General features: G+C 40.0%; 1 protein-coding gene across 1 annotated transcript in view; it reads right to left on the bottom strand.

Moving 5' to 3' along the window:
• DOCK10 (dedicator of cytokinesis 10) overlaps nt 1–19,703 on the bottom strand; it is a 246,400-nt gene that overhangs the window by 57,571 nt on the left and 169,126 nt on the right. Inside the window, exons 15-24 of the mRNA XM_081815303.1 lie at nt 15,290–15,412; nt 13,515–13,594; nt 11,494–11,681; nt 10,920–10,985; nt 9,089–9,181; nt 4,686–4,809; nt 4,370–4,491; nt 3,924–4,010; nt 985–1,077; nt 455–573 (exon numbers count right to left, since the gene is read on the bottom strand). Coding sequence (XP_081671429.1) covers nt 455–573; nt 985–1,077; nt 3,924–4,010; nt 4,370–4,491; nt 4,686–4,809; nt 9,089–9,181; nt 10,920–10,985; nt 11,494–11,681; nt 13,515–13,594; nt 15,290–15,412 — 1,095 coding nt within the window. The remainder of the gene's footprint in view (nt 1–454; nt 574–984; nt 1,078–3,923; nt 4,011–4,369; nt 4,492–4,685; nt 4,810–9,088; nt 9,182–10,919; nt 10,986–11,493; nt 11,682–13,514; nt 13,595–15,289; nt 15,413–19,703) is intronic.

Here is a 19,703-nt window from a genome sequence, read left to right as displayed (position 1 = left end):
GTGGGGGCTGGGGACATGAGGGAAGTAATTGTGTGTATAAAGGGCATCCGTGGTGATGGAAGTGTTCCCTATCCTGTTTCTATCAATTTCAATATTCCGGTAGTGATACTGTGCTACAGTTTTGCAAGATGGTGCCGTTGGTAAACTGGGTAAAGGGAACATGGGATCTCTCTGCATTATTTCTCATGACTGCATGCAAATCTATAATGATCTCAAAATAAAAAGCTTAATTAAAAAACAAAAGAAAAAGTTAAAAAAGAGGTCTAAAACTTTATCCAAATGATAAAAACAGATTTGAAGGCAAGAACTCAAGAGTGAAAAAATACTTAAAATTTGAGACACGTGTTCAAGTGAAATGCAAGCATGAATAAGTGAGTGGCCATTCAGTTATCATCACAGTTTTGTGCAATCACAAACTGTAAGATCTCTTCTCCTAAGACCATGGGAGAGATACCTGGTCACAGTCGTACTTATTTCGTCTTCTTCATTCTGTACCAGCACCTTGAAGAGCTGATTCAAGATTATGGGCAGAAAACTCATGATTGCGTGAATCTTTTCCACATTCAGTAAGTTCTGCAGTAAGTTAGTGGGAGAAAAAGGGCACTGATTAAATTTAAAGCACGTTCTGCTGATGTATTTCAGAACTCAAATATGAACACTCTAGCTCACCTCTACCTGGCTTTATCCTTCATTGCACTTAGCATGGCACACGGCACGGGGACATAGTTGCAAGGACCCGATATGCAATTACCTAATTTAAAATCAATTGAGTCTGATTTGCAATCATTTTTATTTTGGAAAAAAACCTGATGTTTGTAAACAACAGGCAGAAACTGTTTAGGAATTGAGAAATAACCATGCACTCTCTGCATTGATAAGGCTTTTAAAAATTCTCTCTTAGTTTGCTACTCATTGGAAACTGTCAATGTCCCGCTTGCCTGTTTCTGCCCTAGAAACATGGAAACTATTTGCATATCATGTTACCTTACAAGAGCGGATGAAATTCGAGGTAGGTGACTGAGACATATCTTTCTCTCTTTTTTGGCACTGTCGGAAAAATGCGTTCACACGGGGATCCTGAAACAGCAAAGAAAGTGTTTAATTCTGATGACACATAAGCTATATAGAGATTATGGTGATGGAGGGTGAGTATTTCTGGAGGACAGATGCCTTGATGAGCAGGTGCTTTATCAAGGAGTTGAGTGATGGCTTTGTAAGTGTGCTTTTCTTCTCGGTCACATGACAGTGGCTGGAGAAGCACTTCTCTTGGCTCTTCCCCACCCCCCCATTTTTTAAAAATTGCCTTTTTTCATCTTCCTGTTTTTTTCCACAGACTTTTATGTATTTTTCTTACATATTTCTTAACATACATGAGAAGGTGTACTCTTAATATGCACGGGGATATTTTCAGACTTACAATGCCTGAGCTAGTAAAAAATTAGAAAGTTCACACTAACCTGATGAGATAAAACCGATTTGTATCCTTTGTTATGGGCTGAATTGTGTCCTCCCACAATCCATATGTTGAAGTCCCAACTCCCGGGACCTCAGAATGTAACCATATTTAGAAATAAGGTCTTTAAAGACATAGTTATGTTAAATTGAGGCAGTTAGGGTGGACCCACTCCAATATGACTGATGTCTCCATAAAAGAGGAAATTTAGGGGCGCTGGATGGCCCCATCAGTTAAGTATCTGAGCCTTGATTCAGCTCAGGTTTTGATCTCAGGGTCATGAGTTCAAGACCTGCCTACTTAAAAAAAAATTAAGGAGGAAATTTGGACACACAGATAGACACCAGTCATGTACTGGCATAGAGGAAGAGACCGTGAGAGGACCCAGGAAGAAGATGGCCACCTACATGTCCAGAAAAGAGGCCTCAGAAGAAAGCAACCCTGCCAACACCTTGATATTGGTCTTCTGGACTCCAGAATGGGGAGAACATAAATTTCTGTTGTTTAAGCTGCCCAGTCTGTGGTATTTGTTACAGCGGCCTGAGTATGCCCTTTAATGCTATTTCCTGAAGAGGGCGGCACCTTAGAAATTCTCTAAGATCTGAGCTGAGGGTCAGAATTATATAGTCAGAAAGTGAGACACAGAATTTTAGTGGAGATACACATTTAGGATCTTTCTCTGGAATGTGTTGATTCTAGAAGGACATCTGTGATTTAGGTTTCCCTCGGTTCTGGTGTGTGTGTGTGTGTGTGTGTGTTTGTGTGATATTTTCAGTTTCATTTCACTTATTAATCTATCTGACAATTATTCATTGAAAGCTGACTACATGCCAGGCCCTTGGCAGGCATGGAGGACAGCGTGGAGGCCCAGGAAAACCCAGCCCCTTCCTCTGTGGTCCTCCCATGATGCCAGGGAGACAGGCACGATACCGCCATGTCCACACACGCCTACTCGATCACAGGTAAGTGCTTCACAGGAAAGCAGGGTGCCACGTGGGTGTACGACAAGATGACACAGCGTGTCTGAGGGGTCAGGGAATAGGAGGGGCTTCTTTGAGAAAGTGACATTTGAGCCAACGTCTGAAGGACGGGTGGGACCTGACCAGGCCGATGCAGGGAGGGGAGGAAGAGAGAGAGAGATTGATCACTGAGGTAAATGCTGGGCTTAAGGAAGGACGGATGTGTCCCGCCAGGACAACAAGCCCGTGGGCAGTGGCAGCAGATGCAGAGAAAGGTGAGTGGTGATGAGGCAGAGAGACACCTGGCCTGTTGGGAGGAAAGCAGCTGGGCATGTGAGGAAGACAGATCGGTATTCTGAGGTATATAAAGGCAGGATTGGGTGGGGAAGGACCATACTGTGGGACTTGAGGAATTTGGGTAGAGTCCTGGGGACGAGGGCTAAATGTGGCTTGAGGCACCAGAGGTTGTGGAGAGAAATTCTGAAGCAATATGTATGTGATACCTGGATGATTTCTTTTCTCTCAGCAAGTGAGTATTAGCAACACACTGAATTTAAGAAAGGAGAAATACAGTTTGTGTACTTAATGATTTGCTTTGTACTTTATAACTGGTATCATGAAAGTCCTCACACTGAGGTAAAATCAGCTGTCTTGCAGGGGAAGGGGTGTGTCTGTGGTAATTTAGCAACAGCAGTAAGAACATTTGTGTAGCATTTTGCAGTTCCTGAGATATTTTCACATGTGGTTTCTCATTTTGGTCCTTCCCACAACCTTGGCAGATACTATTGTCACCATTTTTCTGGTGACAAAATAAAGACCTCAGGGGTGAGGCAACTTGTGCAGGATCACTGAGGAAGAATTTGGTGAAGGAGACTCTCCAGTGCAGTTCTGCCAACATCATGGTCACCAACATCAGGAGCACCGGTTAGGCATTGGGAATCAGAATTAGTTGTTTTTTTTTTTAAGATTTTATTTATTTATTTACAGAGAGAGAGAGAGAGCACAAGTAGGGGGGAGGAGCAGAGGGAGAGGGAGAAGTAGACTCCCCGCTGAGCAAGGGGACTGATGCAGGACTCGATCCCATGACCTGAGCTGAAGGCAAACACTTAACCGGCTGAGCCACCCAGGTGCCCTTCAGACTTAGTTTTGAGGAAAGATCCAAAGTTTTTCATTCTGAGGTAAAGATCCAAAGTCTTTCACTCCGACTTTTCCCATTTTTAACACTTGGATGTTGTCAGTGGAAGCAAACCATATTTCCAGGGGGGCATCATCCACAGACATACACGCCTGGTATTCTAGGTTGCAGTTTATGGCCCCAGGGCTGAAGGGTTGGGCATTCTATCTCTCCTGGGAGATGCATAAAGTTATGCCTCTATTCTTCCTTTGCAATTCTCAATCACCTGGCCCTCTGACAACTTGGGAAATGGTGAGTCCCCTCCTCTAAATACAAGAGCCCCCTGAGGATTCTCCGTGTTAGAGCAGATGCTGAGATCTCAGGACAACACACTCACCTGAGTGTTCACTGTGGATACCACAAATGTCGATACTTTGAAGAGTGGTTTGCCACCATCAACCCACTTCATGTCACTCCCACCGTGCTGTAAAAAAGAGTGTGGTAATTGGAGAAAAGAAAACAAACAGGTTATACAGCTCGTGTTAATTTGCCATCCTGATCCATTCACCTTACGTGACTCTAGAGATGCAAAATAAAAGATGCAATACATTTGACAATATTGGTGAGGGAGACCAATGTGATATCAGGGGGCCATTCTAATGGATCATTTCTACTGGCCACAAACCAAACAAGACCTCTGAAATATTGTAGGTACGCAACTCACCACTACAATGGATGCATACACTACAGTCCTTGGGTTCATTTAAATAACAGACAGAAGATAACCTCATGCCATTTAGCTCATGTATTTTTTTTTCTCTTAAATTATACATCACTCAATACCTTTCCGCTTGCAGAGTCTTGAAAGCTTAAATAATTAGGAGGCAGGCTTGTTGCTATTGGGATATTGTATTCTTGAGAAGCTATCTGATCATGTTTCATCAGGGGAAGCCAAGCATATCCAACTGTGCAAAGGAAGAACGAAGAGAAAACTTCTGAGTACAAACCTCCATGGTGAGGGGTAAAAACAAAGTTACTTGCCACTTATGAATAGAACACTTCACTAAAAAAATTTAATAAATGGGAGCTTTAAAATACTCTCCAGTTCAAGTCACACAGATGACACGTAATGCTGTCTCAGATCACGTCCTGTCAGTACCTGATGTTTCCAGGGTCTCCTTTTTCTTGGCATTAGCCTTGGCATTTATGTCACAAGTGATATGATAAAAAGAAAACAAAATATGGTGTTTCTCATGGAGCTGTGTCGGGAGCTCAATTTTTACCTGCAAGGAAAGAGATAATAGCCGGACTGGGATGAAACTCATTTGCCCCAGGTAGGGTAAGACAAAGCCTAGGCACCTCAGCCTTCTAAAAATTCTTTCACTGAAACTGAGGACCACGTTTCATAGTTAGTGTTAAAAGTACTGATTTCGGGCACCTGGGTGGCTCAGTCGTTAAGCGTCTGCCTTCGGCTCAGGTCATGATCCCGGGGTCCTGGGATCGAGTCCCACATCGGGCTCCCTGCTCGGCAGGAAGCCTGCTTCTCCCTCTCCCACTCCCCCTGCTTGTGTTCCTGCTCTCACTATCTCTCTCTCTGTCAAATAAATAAATAAAAATCTTTATAAAAAAAAAAAAAGTACCGATTTTACTCTCAATGAATATCCGTCCTGCTAGCAGTCACGTGTTAAGGGGCTGATATTTTTACTTCTTTATTGTGGTGGGTGATGATAATTTAGAATGCCTGGTATTTGTCATTTGATAATGTATGCTAGTAGAGAATGGATTAAGCACACACACACACACACGCACGCACACACACACTAACACACACACAGACTAACTGTAGGGTGTTAAAAAGACATCGATTGAAGACCTATCATCAAGGAACGTACACTGAGTGAACTGAGCCTTGGCCTCTCGCAGTGTGTGCATGGGCTAGTACATGAGCATCGCTTGGGAGCTCATTAGAAATGCACAATCTTGGACACTGCCCCAGACACATGGAAACAGAATCTGCATTTTAATAAGATCCCCAGGCGACTCATAGGCACAGTGTTGAGAAACATGGCAGCAGGGAATGATGTAACTTTAGCACAGAATCTATCCCTTTTTAAAAAGAACAAAAAATAGATGAAGTGTGTTATTGTGGTAACCAAGTAATGAGCTGTTTTGAGGAGACGTCATGCTGTAGCTACATAAAGAATACTTCCGAATAAATATAAACCATAAAATTGATATACGTTAAAAATAGACATAATGGGGGCGCCTGTGTGGCTCAGTTGTTAAGCGTCTGCCTTTGGCTCAGGTCATGATCCCAGGGTGTTGGGATCGAGCCCCGCATCGGGCTCCCCGCTTCGCGAGAAGCCTTTTCTCCCTCTCCCTCTGAAGCTCCCCCTGCTTGTGTTTCCTCTCTCGCTGTGTCTGTCTCTGTCAAAATAAATAAATAAATAAAATCTTAAAAAAAATAGACGTAATGAGGAGCCTGCTCCATCCTCTTAAGAAGAAATGTTTTGACAACCTCTATATTTTATAGTGCTTTTCAGTTTCCAAACCTCTGAAACATACGTTGTGAAGTAGGATGATACAGAGGTAGGACCTGAGTTGAGAGATGGTTACAGGGCTTTGACTCACTAGGAGTGTGTGGTCTAGTCAGTAATAGAATCTTCCAGGATGAGAAACCATGTTTTTTGATAACTACTTCACGCTGGAATCTCAGGATTCCGTGCATGTAAGCTGCATTCACCCCAATATCAACAACTAGGTAGTTTCCAGAATGGTCAAGCAATAAGGTGTTAGAAAAAGATTATCTGCCAGCTTCTTTATGAGACTCTTTGTGCATCTACCCATCCAGCACATATTTTCACATTGTTCAGGAAAGGATTTATTACATTGATTTTCAAAATGTTATGCCTGGAACAGCAACATCAGCATCATCTGGAAACTTGTTCTAATGAGTACCATGCCAATTTTCAGGCCCCGTTTCAGACATATGGAATCCAAAAATCTGGGGCGGGTTACAGTAATCGGTGTTGTAACAAGCCTTCTGGGTGATACTGATGAAGGGTAAAATTAGAGAGCTTTTCAGTTAGAATGGTTTACAAGCCTACATGTTCTTTATATACCAGTATGTTAACCTGGTAACAAAGGCTGATGTACATTTAAGAATATACAGTACTTACCATGTACCAGAAAGAAATTTTCTTTTTCTTAGCTAACATAAAGAGCATACGGGAATGCAATATACTCTCAAGAATTCCAGTTAATTATGAATGCAAACATCCTTCCTTTAAATACTGCAAATATTTACATTACAACAGCGCCTTGAAAGAATTTCTATCAATTTTTGCAATTAACGTAACCTTAGTTTTGAGTCTACACTGCAGAGTTCACTGGGCTTTCATTATATACATGTTCTCCTGTGGAAAAGTCCATGGCTTTTATAAGAATTCCGGGAAACACACATGAGCAAGAGAGATTAAAAGCCAGAGTTAATAGTGAGAATATCCTTTTTTTTTTTTTGGAAAAAAAATCTTATATGACTACAGAGAATACATCTTTCAGAGGGGCTTTTCCAAGGCGTCAACCAATACAGTAAATATTCTATAACATGGTGGTAGCTCTGTACCTTAATTTTTTTTTTTTCATCTTCTGTCCTGAATTTATAGGGAACAAAGTTTAAGAGCATTAAATGGATGTGGAGGAGGGAGATAAGGTCAAGGAAAGTCTGTGGTTTCACTGAAGTTCCTTTAATTAGTTTTAAAATGATTGATGTGGAATAAGGTGTGGTAGGCAGAATAATAGCCCCCCAAAGATGTCCTCCCTGCCCTAATCTCCAGAATCTGTGAACAGGGTAAAAGGGATTTTCGAAAGTGATGAAATTAAGGATTTTAAAATGGAAAGATTACGTTGGATTAACATGGGTGCCCAATGTAATCACAAAGTCCTTATTGGAGGAAAGTCAGAGTCAGAGATGTGAGAAAGGAAGTGGAGGTCAGAGTGAGGAAACTTCTGGAAGAGGGTCACCAGCCAAGGCCTGTGGAAGCCTCTAGAAGCTGGAAAAGGCGAGGCAAGGGGCCTCCCCTAAAATATCCAGAAGGAATGCAGGCCTGTTGACACCTTGATTTCAGCCCTGAGGGACTCATTTCAGAGTTACGACCTCCAGAACTATATGATAATGAACTAGGGTTTTTCTAAGCCACTAAACTGTGGTGATTTACTATAGCAGTCGTAGGAAACTCATGGAAAGATGTGATATTTCATATCAGCAGGTTGCATTAGTTGACTTTTGCTTTGTGGTCAGAAATTAAATTTAATCACTAACACTTGTTTGTCTGAATCTCTTTATAATACAAGCTGACATGCGTAGAGTAATTTACCATTGGCCCGACTGTTTTTTTGCACGCGTTTTAGAGCAGAGTGGTATAGCTTGAGGCCCCGGAGTCATGTGGCCTGGTCTGAATTCTGATTATTGCTTATTAGTGGTGTGGCCTTGGCAAAGTTACTTCTCTGAGTCCCAGTTTCCCTATCCATGAAACAGGAAAGTTAATTTTATGTCAGTTTGACTGGGCTAGCAGGATGCCCAAATAGCCAGTTGAACATTATTTCTGGGTGTGCCTGTGAGGATGTTTCTGGAAGAGATGAGCATTTGAGTTTGAAGACTGAGTAAAACAGATGGCCCTCCCCAGCATGGGTGTTCATCATCCAATCTGAGGAGGGCCTGAATAGAACAAAAAGGCAGGAGGCTGAATTCTCTCTCTGCCTGACTACTTGAACTAGAACACGGATCTTCTCTGTCTGCCCTTGGTGCCCCCTTCAGACCAGAACTGGAATCTACATCATAACCTCGCTGGCTCTCAAGCCTTCCAACAGTACCGCTGGCTTTCCTGGGTCTCAGGCTTGCTGATGGAAGATCATGGACTTCTTGTCTGCATAATGACGTGAGCCAATATCTCATAATAAATCCACCCATCTATACATCTATATCTCCCCCTATTGGCTCTGTTTCTCTGGAGAACACTCTGGGAATTGAGATGATCCATATACACCGTATATAGCATGGTGTCTGGCACATAATAAGAGAGTTTCAGGAGTTGGCCACGGTAGGTCTTATTCCATGCCACACTCAGAGATGTGATCACTCAAGATCACTCAAGGGGATAGGTCATAAGCCATAGTGTTGGTTCATACTTGATCTATTCCTATGTTCTTTCCATTATGACAAGAAATGCAGCTATTAATTGGTAAAGCTATCTAACACAATCTTTATTATATTGAATAATGAAATAAAAGAAAAAAAATTATTCTGACTTGAAAAGAATGATATCATAAAAACATTGTATTTTTGAAGGGTGATCCTGTGCTGAAACATCTGGATTTGCAACGTAACTCCTGGAGCAACTGTCAATTAACATAGTTTCTAAATCTCAGTTCAGTAAATATCAGCCAAGACATGTCCTCAGTCTGAGATGTGGTCTAGAGAGAGTGTTTATCTTTGTGCATTACCTGACCCACTCACTCAGCTTTTTAGGAGATCCTGGGTGGCAGTGGAGGCCTGGCCCTTACCTCATCGGAGAAATCCGGATTCTGGGAATGGTGCAGAACTGCTGTGTGGGCCGCTGAGGTGAAGAGAGGCCCTCCAGGTTTTCCATAAATACACTGTTTAAAAAGTTATGAGTTGAATGATTATGAGTGTCTGAAATTAACCCTGAGCACACAAAAAAGTCACAACTCTTCAGTTACCAATCCTGGAACAAGGATGAATTTTGTGATAACTTGCCAGGCTTAACTGATATCTAATTAACCTTGAACTTCTTTCACCCGCTGCCTTGTATTTCTTATACCAGGGTGCTGCTGAAGAAAATCTGAAGGCTTTCATTTATTATGTAGCTATCACATCAACCTGAATTAGTTTGTTACTTTTGATTACCAGGAGATAAGAGCTAAATTGTTCAATTCTGATTCCTGCAAGGTGGCCTCTTAAAGGGGCCCATGGTATCCAGCTCTGGTTTGGAGTTTAAGGCAATCATTCGTGGGTGACCACAAGGTTTGGTTGGACCCCAGCCCCTGACATGTCAGCTCCCAACCAAGAATGCTGAGCTAGAAGGATAGGGCTCGTTCCAGGCTCCACCATATTGCATTGCTATTCCACCCCAGCCCACAGTCAAGCCAGGGGATGTCCTATGGTACTTCCTAGGCACGCAGCTTCAAAGTTCCCTTAGCCCAAGGCTCAGGGGCCCTCTTCTGGAGTCTGCTGTATCTCTGTGTGATCCTTTAGAAGGCAATGACACAGGAGACCCATTCACCTGCTATTATTCCTCTTTGCTAGAATTTTCCTCATAAACACTGTACTAGCAGGCCTGCCGTGCTTGCCATCTGGTCATTGCCTTTGTTTGAAAATTCCATTTTGCTTTAATTTTTCTCTCCTGATGCTAACTGATGTTACTGTGGAACTTGGAACCTATGGAGACTGACAGTGGCTCAAGACTATTTTAAAGAACTCTTTCTCCCCTGCATGATTCATTCAATCACTCAGATCGATTCTCCTTCTTCTGAATCATGCTACGAACCTTCTTGGTACAGAGAACACGACTGGTACCTGACAGAGCGCTTTAAGAGATTATCTCAGATAATCGTGGGGGTTAGTTAGAAATGGGCTTTGTCCTTTACTATTCCATCCCTCTGATTCATTCAAACTGGGAAGATCTGACCACAGGCACACTAAAAATAATTTTCCTCTCTTTTTATGGGTTACTCTATGTTGTTTGAAGTCCTTAAAATAAAAACAGTATATATCAGAGATGAACTCTGAAAAATGACATCTAGTTGCACTTTTGGAGGTTAAAAAACACAGTTCATACAAACCTTGTAGTCTTAATGTGTTTTATTAAATCATGTGATCAACAACAGGGACCAACTTCCCCGAGCCATCTCCCGGCTCCTTGGGCAGCAGGCCACATGCTCCTTCCATGGATGTGAGCATCCCATGGGCTCGCTGCCCTAGCCGCTGGGCCAACATGCTGCAGCCCTTCGGCACAGGCCGCTCGAGGGCCACCTGGGACGTGGCATTTTAAATCAAGCATGCTGCTGAATTGAGGGGCAGGCTCTTTGGAAAGGGCAGAGTCTTGCAGAGGGGAATCTTTGCATTTATTTCACACTAGAGTAGTTTCCTTTTTCCCAAGTCATGAAAAGCTAAGCAGAGCTATAAGAGTGCATTTCTAATAGATCCGGTTAATGATGGCTATTAAATCAGGTACATTTTAGGAAATCTAACACAAATGTATTGACTTGCTCCTCTTTCAGTCACACTCAAATAAAAAGCTCCTTGGCAGTGAGGAGAACCTATGCACCTGCCTTCCCCCCCTGGGTGCCGTATTCCCTTGTGGACTTGGCTCACCTTCATGGGCTTGGCACCTTCTTCATCAGAATTTTTGAATTCAATGCACACGGTTATATTTCGAGCCTGGAATTACAGAGAGGGGAAAATGGAAATTGTAATTTCCTGGTAAATAACACCAAAAAACCCAACAATCCTGGTGTCTAAAATAAGTAGCTTCTAATTAAATCTGAAAAATGTAGAATACCCAACACTTTCTTGTGACATTATCCATAGTGCTCAGAAATAGCAGAAGGACTTGGAGATATTATTTAAAAGGGAAGAAAAAACTCACATCAAAAGGAAGCAGATATGCTATTTTCAGAGTATCTTAAGAAACTACAAAAAAAGAAGCCTAGAACAAAATAATTTAGGGCTGACTTTAGAAAGGATTATTAATATTTTATAAACTGTGCATCCTTAAACACTTTTAAGGTGAAACTCATCACTGCCCCTTATTAAGCACGTTCTGCAAATGGATTTTTATTCCAAACTGTTGACCTATGATAATTTGTATTTGAACTTTCAAGAATCCATCTTAACATGATCTCAGTAGGGTGCAGAGAGAGCATAACGTTTCAGAAACATACCATACCTTGTTGAAACATTTCTGGCTATCATACTTGAGGTGCCTGGGGTAAATGTAAATTTGATTTTTGTATACTCTATAAGGACGGCAGTACTTTGTTGAGTCGTAAATAAATTCTTCCACCTCGACTGTGGGTTCTGGTTGAGCTGTCACATCGAAAGGCTTGACAGGGATAAAGGACGATGTTACACAGTCTTTAAAAATCAGAAAATAAGAGTTTGTCATTTAATGTGATTGTTTAAGGTGAACAATACTTAACATATTTTAAAATGAATCCACTTGAAATAGAAACTCTGTATTTGCAAAGGACTTTATGTTAAATTATGCAAGCACGAAAAATTTGTAGGAGGTAGGGATGATAGATAATCAAACCATTTAACATCAAAATTGATGTCTCAAAAAATTGGTAAATCTTTTGGATGGATTTATAACTATTTTCTTTTTGCATTAAGCTTCACATGAAAACTAAATTTCAACTGATGATTCTCTGAGCACGCTAACCACGCATTATAAGATAAGGATTAATCCACTGGCCTTTACCTAACATTATAAAAATAATACAGATATTGACAGAACAATCTTTGTCCAATGGGTCTATTATGGATAGTACCTAATGGATTGATAGTAAGTTTTCCCCATGGAATGATTTCACAATACAGGCCTGCAGCCCCCCCTCTGCATTATTTGATATAATTTATTCTATTTTTCCTCTCCAGTTTTTACAATCTTGAAAAATCTAGCCTTGTAGGAACAGCCTAAGGAAAATAAAAAAGACAATTTGAAGTTTATAAATCAAAACGTCTGTCACTAAATAGCTTGGGGGCTGATGCTGTGGTCACGGGAAGACAGCAAGGCCTTCTACTTTCCTTTACCCCATCTGGAATTTTCCTGTGTTCAGAAAAGCAAAATGGTTAGCTAAATACGCTTGGGAATCAGATTACAGGTTTTTTCCCCCCCAAATCAATTATAATATTTTTATTATATGTTCAAATTTCTCTAATGTCCTATAGTCATTTCAAAGAGAATATTTTATCTTTCTCTTTCGTTATTTTTCTTTTCTGTAGGTAATAAAAGACAGACACATCTCACAAATCAGGTAGAGGAAATGGCTTAGTTTATTCTCTGCTTTTCTACACCAATCAATATAAAAGTGATTTGGAACCATGGCTTAGGTTAAAATGCTCATTTTATTTCATGTTAAAATGATTTGTAGAAAAATTATAAGAATGAAAAACTTAATAGTGCTAATGGTAATTCAAATATCCTATGGTAATAATCTTTTCTCTCTCTCTCTGTAGTTCATTTTAGGATGCCTTTATTCATTCTTTGCATCACTAAGAAAGTCACTAAAAGGCAGAATCAGAAGTAACAAAACAAAAAAAAACCAATCTCGTCACTTATGAAATAAATTCTGAAATTCTTATTTATAAGTTAATAAAAGCTCCTTCTAAAATTCAAATTTTCACTGACATAAATAGGACTTTTAAAAAAGATACATGCTCCCTGTGTAATAACAGAGTCTAAAAATATTCCAGCGATAATTACAATGTGACCACTTGGGTGGCTACCCACACATAGTGTTTAGAGCAATCCTGTGGCACACAGTATGGGGGAACCAGCCCAGTATTTTAAGTCAGAGGAACTGGATAGAATATAAATTCTCCCATTATGATTACTGACATTCTGAACCTGACATTTCTCATTTACAACTCTTCAGGGTTTTGAGGATTAAATGACATAATTTAATACCTTGCCAGGTGCATGGTGTATACCAGATACATATTAGTTACACTGAATATGGTTCCTGTCCTATCATACTGATAGTCTGTCTTAACAGAGAAACAAGAAGGCCCAAATTTCTATAAGATAATGAATTCCATTTATCCCAAAATTTGAGAAAAAAACTCACAAAGTATTGTAACTAACCAACTATCTAACCAACCAACGAATCAACCAACCAACCAACCATCCAACCAAAAGACCACTATTTAGAACTCTACAAGCAAACCATGACATCATCATCATACTTGGATGCTCCAAAGGAATGTTGTCAACAGCAATATCCAGGCTTCCAGGGATGGTCTGTGTTTTGCTTACTCTGTCAGCCCTGTGAAAGTAGGGAACAGAAACACACACACGCACACACACACACACTGAATTATTCTAGTTGTCCAGAAAATGAGTCAACTGTAATTCTAAGCCTTGATAAGAGTAAACAGTACAACCCTAAACAACCTTGTGAGTGATTTCATTTAGCTGGTTTTATACTGAAAACTAAAATTTATGTAATATTGCCAATAAAAACAGAAATCAGTGAGGGGTCAAGTTACAGATATTCTGAAGAATGTTTTAGGTTTATTTGCACCTTATTTCAGGTAACATTTATATAAATGGCCAAACAAGTGCAACAGTAAATACGGTAAATAGATCGTTTGTTAATAAAAAGTTCTAGTATTTGAACTGGCTTAAGTGATTTTACTTTCCTGAAGACTCTTAAGAAGTCTTGAGGACAAGGCTGGTCGTTGCTACAATTGCTAAGTGGACAGTCTGCTTGTTCCCTCTTCACCAACAATCAAGGACAAGGAGCCTTTTCCTGACTTTGGTTCTTCTGCCATTCCCCTGCTTCGTGAATGTGTTCAGACACCCTCTCACCACCTATCCCTGTCCCCACATTCACTCCAGTTCTCTCCCTCTCTACCCAAACCTTCTGACCTATTGTCCTTTTGCAGTAAGGTGAAAGTTCCTTGAAACTGATAACAATTTCAAGTGTTATCCCTTCTAGAAGACCTAACGTAGAATAATTATAGTGGTGGGTCCAACCCAGCTCTTCCCAGTGTGTGAGAGCTGACTGTTAAATTTTCAATCCTGCAGGTGTCAGGGGAGTAAAAGTTTAAAGGTAAATTGCTTATCATGAGAGATCTTATCATCACCAGATGTTGAATGTGTGGTGATACATTTAAAAAATGCTGTGGCTTTTATAAAGTTTTTCTTCTTTTAACTTTCATTGTCTTTTCCAAAATGAATTTGAATGATAGAAATAATATGAATTATTGTATTCACAGCAAAGAATTGCTCTGTGGAATTTCAAAACATAGTTCTAAAATTCCTTAACACTCCTATTTAGAGGTGTCTGTATCTCCTTTCTTTGAATCTAGGCTGTATGACAGCTTGACAGTATATTATGGCAGAAATGCCACAGGGACAGTTTCAGGGCCCTGGCCTTAAGAAACTGGTAGTGATCACTTTCTGTCCCTTGGGACACTTACTCTTAGAACCCAGCTATCCTTCCATGAGGAAGCCATAGTATTTGATGGGGAGGCTCCTATGGAGAAGAACCAAGGTCTCTAGTCCACAGCTCCAGTTGAGCCCAATCAACAGCCCATGTCAACTTGCCAGTCATTGAATGAGCCATTTTGAATGTGGATCCTCTGTCTCCAGTTGACCTCTGCCAGCTGATGCCATGTGCAGAAAAGACAAGCTCTCCTTACCTAACCATGTTTAAATTATGGACTCTGGAAAGTAAGTGATGTTGTTCTTTTAAGCCACTAAGTTTTGGGGTGATCTGTTACATGGCAATAATAGTTAACTGACATGGTTTCACACTCCTTCCATATAATTCTAGCAACTTTACTTTTGTTGTGTCATTCAGGCATATGTGAGTTCATCTGTAAAGCATCTACTTTCCGGAAGAGTTTGGACATTCGAGAATCAGGTAATCAAATACTGTTTATGCAGAGTTAATAAATCAATAGCAGCAATGTAGCTGATTCATGTTAATTTCAAGAGTATCCAAAAACCCTACCTTCTGTAATCTGACACTAGTTTTAGCAGGTCCTCTGTTGAAATCTTGCTACTTTCTTGTCTATACAACGGTGAAAATCTTGAGTCTCTGTCCACATTTCCCTGGTTGTCCTTAAATACTGATCTGAAAGAAAATGATATTTGTTCAGGTTGGCAGGTGAAAAGTGTTTACCAAGTTGTATTTTTAAGGTGACCAATGATTCAATTTCCCATTTGTAATGGAAGAAACTCCAGGAACTGATGAAATAAAAAAGACAAGAAAACTTCTTAGACAAAAGTTTCATTTAAACACTATCTTTGTTATCTTTAATTCTTTATTTTCAATTCAATATCTATAGGGACAGCAGCCCACTTATATTACAACTACATTTATTTATGATTTAGTAACATATCAAACCTTGGAGTATTAGGGGAGGAATAAGAACAGGTTAGTCCTTTTTTTTATTATTATTTTCTGGGCAAGTCAGGGCCACCACAGTTTGGGTGGTGCCATCAGAATTTACGAATAGTGGAAAAGGGATAAGATTGTGTGTGTGTGGGTCTAGAGGGCCAGACTCCTGAAACACTTTCTTAAATTTTAGGACAGAGACAAAGATCAAATGAAGAACACTTGAGTCAGAATTTTGTATTAAATTAATTAATGCCATTTATTTTTTTCCTTGGTCCATTTCATTGGAACTAGATAGATTTAGTTAGAACACACAAATTGTTTCTGTCAAATAGTATAGTAATATCAGGCAATACAAGGAAGTATACATAGCACACTTAAGGTTATTGTTTCTTCCCCATAATTAATCATATTCCATGCCTATCAAAAAAAATTAGACCTGTGTGTAATTAATTTTTCGTTAATGTTAGAGAGCTGCTGAAATTTTATTTCTTCTAACTTAAGGAACTTGACTAGACTATTTCATTACTCCTTAAATTAACCAAAGATTTCAATACACAGGCTGAAGTGGCCATTTAGATAGATATCTGATCGAAGAGCTTTAGTGTCAAATAATACAGAAAATGGGCCAGAATGATATTTTTAGACTGCTTCAATCTTTCTGCTCATTTTTTTCTGTTAAGTAGTCAGGGAAGGGGAAAAAGTTTCCGTATCAAATAACACTGGGGAAGCAGAATGAAAATACTTAACTCGAAGATAATTTTTATTTAAATATTATACAGGGCTTCTGTGTGCATGACATGTTAAAACCAACACGATGTATTTACAACACAGGAGGAGGTTGAACTGAGCTTGAGTAGTGTGTGTGTGTGTGTGTGTGTGCGCGTGTGTGTGTGTTTTAATTAATCAGTCACTATAAATGTATCAATAAACGAGGGTTGTATAACTCTGCTTTTAGCCACAGCTCTGTCCTGGAAAGAACTCACTTACATTGGACACATTGTAAAGAGAATGAAGAGCACAGCACCGTGGAGAAATACTGCTCACAGAGCCATACACACTGGCCTTGCTCAATAAATATGCTCACTGGCAAGAGAACAGAGAACTGATTCATTTACACAGATGGTTTCAGGATGGCTGGGATGTTGTGCTTCGTTCCAGCTGCCACAGTTGGACAATGATAGTATAGGGTGAGGGTCTCAAAACCACGACATTTGGAGTATGACTGAAGAAAACGCACTGCTTAGCCTGAAGGAAAAGCAGCTTAGGTATCCCCGAGAGCCTCATTCCTAAGCAGCATGAATAGCTGTGACCCGTAGAAAGAATAGGGCATATTTTTTTGTGGTTAATGCAAGATAAAACATAAAAGTAATTGTTGCACTCTACGCCTTCTCTAAAGATATAGATATAAGAATGAAATTGTTCTTTTAGTTTTGTTCAGTTTTAAAGAAAATCCAGGGATGTGCACTGGTCCATTCAGAATGTCGTGTAAGACGGATTAAAAAAAAAAATCAGTCCTTGTGTGGATTTAGGCACATAGATTGTGCGGGCAATATACGTGGAAAGAGTTTCCTCTAACAACAAGACACATTGGGTGCGCCTGGGTGGCTCAGTTGGTTAGGCGACTGCCTCCGGCTCAGGTCATGATCCTGGAGTCCCGGGATCGAGTCCCGCATCGGGCTCCCTGCTCAGCGGGGAGTCTGCTTCTCCCTCTGACCCTCCCCCCTCTCATGCTCTCTCTGTCTCATTCTTTCTCTCCAAATAAATAAAATCTTTTAAAAAAACAAAAAACAAAACAAAACAAAAAACAAGACATATTGGTAAGGGTTGACTTTCTCCCAAATCAAAGAGTGTAAAATACCCATTGTAGCCATCTGAATAGGTTCTCTTTACTTCCTCCAAGAATAACCTTTCTTTTTTTTTTTTAAACCATAAAACAGCAGTACAGCTGGTGCCAAAAATAAGAAAACACACCAAATTCATTTCAGAAAAAAATGTTCAGAGTGATGAACATCTGTGCATGCAGTAGTGGGTAGGATGGGCTGGATCTGGGTAAAAATATGGTCATAAGCTAAATTGTCTATTCTACGCTTTTTAATGGCAGTTGATTTTAAGGGCCGAAATGTTTTAGGGTACACTCAAAGCTATATTATTAGGCAAACTGCAGTCTAGAAAATATAGTAGGAAAAAACCTGGCCAGACAACCAGCATATCTAATAAAGGACTGAAATATGTCAGCAGGCTAGTTTATATCAAAACGGCTCGAGAGACCAAGAGCCCTCCTCTGATTCAGTCACCATTCATTTGAAGCAATTTCCACATTGTGAAGAGGAAATTAAAATCTTCTTTGGCTGGATCTTTTACTTATTTTTTGTGATTAGTTTTTCCAAGCGGTTTGACATGAAATCTTTAGAACTGTGCTGGTAACCATTTTTTTTCTCAGATGTCAGAGAGGTTTATGTATATGCAAGCTGTATGTTTATACACACAAATTGGTGGTGTCTCCTGTTTCCCAACCTACAACCAAACCACTCATCAGGCATTAATGTAGCATGAGCTTGTGGTTTTATTGGCTTTCCTGTCCTGGACATAATTACTCCGATAGCCAGTAATATTGTCAGTCTCCCTTGAAACTTCATCTGTCATTCTTTCAGCATATTTTACTAGACAACTTCACAGTACAATTGTTACTTCTCCTTACAGCTCAGTAAGGGGTAATTCTTTCCCTTCTTTTCCCCACATTATTCTTCACTGTCCCAAATTTACCGGAAAGGGGAACTTGCCGAAAATATTATCTCCAAAGGTAACTTAATAATAATCATATAAGAATAGTGACTGCTAACCATGACTGTATTTTATTGGGTACATATCTGTACTCATTAATCCCTGCAACAATAAATTAGGTATTATCAGTCCTCTTTTGTACATTTGGAAAAAAAAAAAAAACTGAGGTAAGGGCAGACTATGAGTACTTGTTTAAGTTCACTTGGCTACTAAGTGGAATTGAGATTTCAAAACCAGCTCTGGCTCTCAAATGCCTGCTTCTAAAACCTCACAAAAGTTCTGGATCCTTTAAGAGAAAATATGTTCACCATTGTAATTATGCTATATTTCACTCTTGCCAAGGGATACCTTGCCTCTACATGCCCCAACGGGTTTTCTTGGGGGAACTGAGAATACCTATCAATATGAGAAAATTTGGCCAGCAAATTAGAACTAGTTATCTTTTCTCTGGAAGCTTATGAGAAATAAAAACAATGAAATTCAACATAAAGCGTTCAGTATATTCAAATACTATCTGTTCCATGCATTAGATGTGGGCATTAGCTGTCCCTGCAGGGAGAGACACAAGAGAGACAGAGTGTTATGGGTGATCTACTTTATGCCAAGTGCTTTTGTATCTGAGATTGCACCCATTGCCCACGAGGTGGGTGCTGTCAGCTTCGTTCTGTGGATGGGACCCTGAGACCCAGAGAGAAAACTTGCCTTAAGTTACCACTCATAAGTGGTGGCCTGATTTGGACCATGTCTGTCCAACTCCTGGGTCTGGTCTCTTTCTCCCTTACAACAGGGTTGCCTTAGGGCAAACTCATTCCTGGAGACCGTGTAAGTCTGTCTGCTCACGTTTCCCCCTTTCCCTTCCCATCCACCTGTCCCCAACTTCAAGGAACAACCTCAAAATGATAAAAAATACTGGTGGATTCACTCTGGTTATGCTCATCCCTGGGTATTGGGAGACCTAAAAATGGCAAAATTAACAAATTCTGCCTTCTTTCTGGATTTTAAAGTTACTGCCACTGGGACAATGTTACCAATACCCAAATGAGTACTTACGAGGTTGTCTTACTTTGTAGCACTAACTTTTTAAAGTTCTTTTGGTTTATATGTTGCTGATCTTTCTTCCTTAGGTCTGTGCCAGGCTTTTCCTCTTTTTAAATCTTATTTTATTTAAACTCAGTTAATCAATATATAGTGTATCATTAGTTTCAGAGGTAGAGTTCAGTAATTCTTCAGTTGCATATAACAC

Source organism: Leptonychotes weddellii, chromosome 3 (genome assembly GCF_054177405.1).
Source record: "Leptonychotes weddellii isolate Sample4059 chromosome 3, ASM5417740v2, whole genome shotgun sequence".
Taxonomy (NCBI): domain Eukaryota; kingdom Metazoa; phylum Chordata; class Mammalia; order Carnivora; family Phocidae; genus Leptonychotes; species Leptonychotes weddellii.
The sequence above is the reverse complement of the archived record's forward strand: the minus strand, read 5'-3'. Positions and strand labels throughout refer to the sequence as shown.